The sequence below is a fragment of the Agrilus planipennis genome, unplaced genomic scaffold (genome assembly GCF_000699045.2).
Source record: "Agrilus planipennis isolate EAB-ADULT unplaced genomic scaffold, Apla_2.0 scaffold208, whole genome shotgun sequence".
Lineage (NCBI taxonomy): Eukaryota > Metazoa > Arthropoda > Insecta > Coleoptera > Buprestidae > Agrilus > Agrilus planipennis.
This window is the reverse complement of record NW_020439048.1, coordinates 356,904-363,096: the sequence shown is the minus strand read 5'-3', so window position 1 is coordinate 363,096 and position 6,193 is coordinate 356,904. Positions and strand designations below refer to the sequence as shown.

At 36.4% G+C, this 6,193-nt stretch overlaps 1 protein-coding gene across 2 annotated transcripts in view; it reads right to left on the bottom strand.

Moving 5' to 3' along the window:
• The window catches only part of LOC108739465, a 239,413-nt gene that overhangs the window by 11,166 nt on the left and 222,054 nt on the right, over positions 1 to 6,193 (bottom strand). For both annotated transcript variants that reach the window (XM_018473370.1, XM_018473371.1), the window contains exon 4: positions 5,574 to 5,707. In XM_018473370.1, the coding sequence (XP_018328872.1) occupies positions 5,574 to 5,707 (134 nt within the window). The remainder of the gene's footprint in view (positions 1 to 5,573; positions 5,708 to 6,193) is intronic.

Genomic DNA, 6,193 nt, shown 5'->3' with positions numbered 1-6,193 from the left:
ATAATGGCGTTTCCAATCTGTCTATCCCTAATACAGGAATTCAACATGTAAAAAGTTCTCTCACAAACTAATTCGTCTTTAAATAATGTTCTCTCTTTTCACTGTGATATAAACTCCTCTATCCTGTTTTAATTAATTATCCATTCATTTCAGTTATACATTTCAGCTAAGACGGCTTTTTTAATTCCAGCTGTAAGTACAATAAAAAAAAAAAATTCAAGACGGTGCAATTCATCAACAAAAGAACTCGACTTTCTGACACTCCACTTAGTTTAATGACATGTAAAAAGCATTTTTCTTTCCATTTTGCAAGCGCGTTTAAAGAAACAAAGTTGCTAATTAAAAAAGTCCTCGCGCAGGAGAACCGAGGAGGTCGACGCGATACTCTGCGAGACCAGACCCGAACAGGCTGCAACTCCTGTTTTCTTTATTGCAGGCGTTCTTTTTAAACATCCTTCGCAGGGGTCGTCTATCGCGTTTCGTGTTTTATGTTCGTAAATTACCTTAATTTGGACGACCTCCAGCGAGCGAACACCGCGCACCGGGTCGTTTCTCTTGGAACAGCATTTCCAGCAATGGTCTTGTTGCTGGTAATTACATACACGACTAACCCGGTGGCGGGTTCGCATTATTAGGAATGTTTTTGAAACCTGTTGAAGCTGAGTAACGAACGAATAAACATAACCGTAGATGTACTGCATGTATGTGTGCTGTGAAAGGAGTTGCTGCTTAATTATTTGTGAACAGTAACATAATCCTTCTCTTAACTCCTGTTTCTGCCTCTAATATGTCTCTGACTAGACCTTCATGCTTGAGAAGATGTCCTATTGACTTTATTGACTTCCATAGTGCCTTCTGTTCTCTACCTCCTCATTTGTATCCTCTATCCTCGGTATCCTCATCTTTTACCTGTAACATCACATTTCGAACGCTTCCAGCATTTTCGTTTCCACTGCGATCATCGTCCACATTTCGCACCGTATATACGACTTCTTTTTCAAAGAAGGCAGCTCGACTTCGCGCTATATTATCTTTATATCTCTACTTTTGAGTCATCTCACTTCGTAGATACCGAAAATCAGCCACATTTTTCGTCACCTGTCTTTATATTCACTCTTTCCCTACACATTTGGTTTTGACGTAACTGTGGGTCATCGCCTAAGATAGATATTAAGTATAACCTATACTCTTTGGCGACGACTTCCAATTAGATTTCAGAAAATACGATTGAAATTAATTTGTAAGTCAGTTCTCTGAAATACACCTTCATTAGTTGGGCGACTTAATCCAATAGAGCCTAGAGAGACCGAATCGAATCCGTAATCCCAAACTGAGACCGCATTAAAGGCTAACGAAAGTGCGTTATCAAGGAATGCCGCCGTTATAATCCAATTTCGGTGCCCACGAGGCAAATAGCCACGATAACGGCATCCGTTTCTGGTCAGAATGCCCACTTCTGAAACCGACGGCGAAGGCGTTCGGACGCCGTTGCCCAACACGAACCCGATTTGAATTTTAAATGCGGCGATAACGGCCATCCTCCAGAAGTACCTATATCTACCACAACACCGCACTGCCCTGCCGGACACTAATATCGTTCGATAAAGGAGCTTTTCCATGTCCTGCATTTAGCATATGCTACTACTGTATGAAGACTAATGGAATTTTAATAAATAACGTATAAGACTTTTGAAAGGATCTGAGATCAGATTTTAAAGTCAAATTTTTGTTCGTTCTTCCTTTCTACAAAGGGTACACTGTGCTCCAACTTTAGACCATAAAATTAATTCAGTTCCTTCTGAAATAAAGAAGGGCAGAAAATAGGAGTTAAACATCTCCAGGGAATTCCACTTGGGTTGCTATTTTTTAAACATACCTACAATTTAGACAACTTTTAGAAGTGAGTTAGTTAAATATGAAATATTAATCTGAAAATTCATTTTTGAATTTTTTTACCCACTACACGTTACCTCAAATTAATGAGGGAAAAATTATTGCTGTTGTTACACCCTCGCCGGGAATCGAACCCGGGACCTTTGGCTTTACGCACCAATATGTTCTGACCACTACGAGAGGTGACAACAGCAACCACGACCAACCGACCTACACGGCTAACGATCCGTCGAACTAATGTAACTATATATACTTAATATACTATGATTAAACATACATACAATTTAGACAACTTTTAAAAGTCCCTCATTAATTTGAGGTAGCGTGTAGTGGGTAAAAAATTCAAATTCAAAATTTTCAGATTAATATTGCTTTTTTTTATATTTTGAGGAAATTTTGCAAAAGTCCTATTGGTAATCCTGCTCTTATATTTTTAGTTTATATTCGATTTATCCGAATATTAAAAATAAAACTTTTAAACACTTTTTGTAAGTGATTTATAATATCTATATGCAGTTAGATAAATATAAAAGGATAAACTGACTCGTTGATATATCAACGGACAGCACAAAGCCCTGTAGACTTTCTTTATGCACCGTAAGCGAGCACTAATTGTAAGGAAGGATTTTTGTAATTCAATCCTTAAAGAGGCGACGTATCAATCAAGACACAAGCCGAACCGCTGAGTCAAGGAGCTTGAAATTTTGCACAAAAGCTCCTTATATAACAGTATCATCCACTATAAAATACGTTTTTACAATACCACCCCTAAAAGTGTATAATGGCGTTTCCAATCTGTCTATCCCTAATACAGGAATTCAACATGTAAAAAGTTCTCTCACAAACTAATTCGTCTTTAAATAATGTTCTCTCTTTTCACTGTGATATAAACTCCTCTATCCTGTTTTAATTAATTATCCATTCATTTCAGTTATACATTTCAGCTAAGACGGCTTTTTTAATTCCAGCTGTAAGTACAACAAAAAAAAAAATTCAAGACGGTGCAATTCATCAACAAAAGAACTCGACTTTCTGACACTCCACTTAGTTTAATGACATGTAAAAAGCATTTTTCTTTCCATTTTGCAAGCGCGTTTAAAGAAACAAAGTTGCTAATTAAAAAAGTCCTCGCGCAAGAGAACCGAGGAGGTCGACGCGATACTGTGCGAGGAGACCAGACCCGAACAGGCTGCAACTCCTGTTTTCTTTATTGCAGGCGTTCTTTTTAAACATCCTTCGCAGGGGTCGTCTATCGCGTTTCGTGTTTTATGTTCGTAAATTACCTTAATTTGGACGACCTCCAGCGAGCGAACACCGCGCACCGGGTCGTTTCTCTTGGAACAGCATTTCCAGCAATGGTCTTGTTGCTGGTAATTACATACACGACTAACCCGGTGGCGGGTTCGCATTATTAGGAATGTTTTTGAAACCTGTTGAAGCTGAGTAACGAACGAATAAACATAACCGTAGATGTACTGCATGTATGTGTGCTGTGAAAGGAGTTGCTGCTGCTGCTGGTACGTGTTGTATATATACGGGAGTTTCCGGCCAGTCAGATGCCAAAAAGGATATTCGTTCATTCGTTTCAAGCGAGGAATTAGGGTGCATTTTACGGGACGTTCTGACGGTTACGTCAAGTAGTTAATGTCATGTCGAATTGATGTCGTGAATTTTGTAAAATGATCAGACGGTGGATGCTTGGGTTTTCTTCACATGCGGGAAATCGATCAGAAAGTCCGAGGCTATTAGATATTCACCGTTGTAAATTTCTAATTCGACAAAAATGCAAAATCTATAAAAATATATACAAGGAATCGAGGAAAGTCCTAACTATCCCAGCGGAGAAGAGGTATCGATGCCTAGGTGACTGGGCAATAGGTATGAAGTAAAGTGCGTCGGAATAGGACCTTGCACTTTAGGGAGGGGTCTGTAGGTGACTTTGCTCAGTATTTAAGGGACGCCAAGGGAGTACCAGTGTGCGTCTGGAGGCATTACGAGTGCTCCAACTTTTATCATTCAATAATAATAATAATAATAATAATAATAATAATAGGTCAGAAGTTCTCTGANAACCACTTAGCCAAGCTTTATTGGGATAGAGACGTAATTACAGTCAACAGTTAATCATAACAGACCTGATATCACACTGACCATCAAAGACACTAAAACGACCTACTTAATAGATGTTGCTGTACCAAGCACTGAAAATCAAAAACATATTGAGAAAATTCAAAAATATATTCCTTTAGCAGATGAAATAAAAGACATGTGGAATCAGAACACAGTTCGAATTATTCCAATAATAATATCATCAATAGACGTTATACCTAAAACATTACACGCTAGCCTAGCCGAGTTGAAACTGTATAAGTTTACGTACATAAGTCTACAGGAATCTCCGTAATCCTTGATACATGCGGAATAGTGCGCAGATTTCTTAACAGTACTGACATATCCCCCTTTTCAGAAAACACAACAGGTTAAATAAGAAGCGCAGTTTTTAATACTCACTGATCATATTTCAGGGCAAGAAGAACCGTTAGCTCCCTAAATTTTAAGAACTCAAAATTGGTTACTATATCCCAAAAGGTGTGAGTGAGGTTCTTTGGCATTAGCCCGTCTTCGCTTGCTCAATGTTACCAGTGCAAACTGGGAAGTCCAGGATAATAATATTGATTCGTAAAAAGTCAAAAACCGCAGCAGGTTTTGAATGAAGAAAAATTGAAGGTTGCAATACAAAAAACAAGGGGAGATTTTTGTAATGACTAGTGTACTACTTTATTTACATATTCTTTTAGTATTTCATCGAATTTCATGCCAGTTTACTACATTTATGAAGGAAGTAACTCTTTTATTTCCGAAAATAAAACATTTAAGAACTAGAATAGGTCAAACAGTCCATTAAGATTAAGAGGAGACACAGATTTGTTTGCTTTAATAAAAAGATCAGAAGAAAGTTGAACCAAACTTTTGACACTTAGAAGCTTTATTATTTATTTATTACTCCCATTGCCTGTTTCACAAGGAAGCAAATTTTCCCGAATATTTATCGTTCAAATAAAAATATACATATCTTCAATTTGATTAGTTGTAGATCGGTAACTAATATTATTGAATTAAGTCCATTAAATCATAATGTAATTCAATAACTTTCTAAACAATAAGTTAATACATTTATTGGCGCCTCCATGTTTGTAGGGATGAAATAAGTTTATAATCCCTTAGAGATTTATAAGAACAGAGGTAAGATTGCGGATAAAAAAACATCCTAATTTTTAAATGATTTACTAGCTACTTTCAAAGTTTGGAAGAAACAATTAGTTTTACTGGGAAATACGAAATAAATAAAGGATTAAGATTTGATTAATCTGTCAGATACCCTGCTAAATCGGTTCTTATACCCTTTTATTTACTTCCTAAGAAGTTTTTTGGTTTCTATGACATAGTAGAACATTTCTTCATGTACCATATCTCTAACAGTTTTGAAATAAACATGTTATATCCCCTTACCTAAGGGTTATAACTAAGAAGAAACAGTTCTAGTTAAAAAATATTGTGTATCTTGTAAATCCATGCATACTAAATTTGCATTATATAATATCATAATACAATTATGTTACTGCCTTAAGGTTTAATATCTACACAGGATTAAATTAAACCGAGCAGATTCTAAAACTCACCTTTTGGTCATTTACAAACCAGGTGAGATTCGGGGCTGGATATGCAGGGGGTGCAGTACATTCAGCAATTAGTGGTCCACCTTGTTCCAGTTTACTTTTGTCGACTCTCACCACAGGTGCGCCATTTGGAACAACTAAAAACAGAGCAATGGTTATCCATAATCGGTGGAAACATTGCAAATGTAAAAGTAAATTAATAAGGACTCAGTATTTTGTATTTGTGATACCCTATCACTGCACCTTCTTACGGTATGACCCATTCAGAGATGTGATTTATTTGAAACAGGTATATGCATTTAAATACTTTTTTTGAGAAAAGCGTTTTGTATTTTATTTCTCACATTGGTCATTGAAGGTATTAGAAGCTTAAAAAGGAGACAAAAAGACATTCCATGAATACCTTCTAATTCTTAATAAATGCATAAAATTCAAAATTCTTAGAAAACGATTCGAAAAACTTCACTTACTAGATGAACCCAAAGCTAAAGAAACTATTGATACACTTTTTTTGAGAAAAGCGTTTTGTATTTTATTTCTCACATTGGTCATTGAAGGTATTAGAAGCTTAAAAAGGAGACAAAGAGACATTCCATGAATACCTTCTAATTCTTAATAAATGC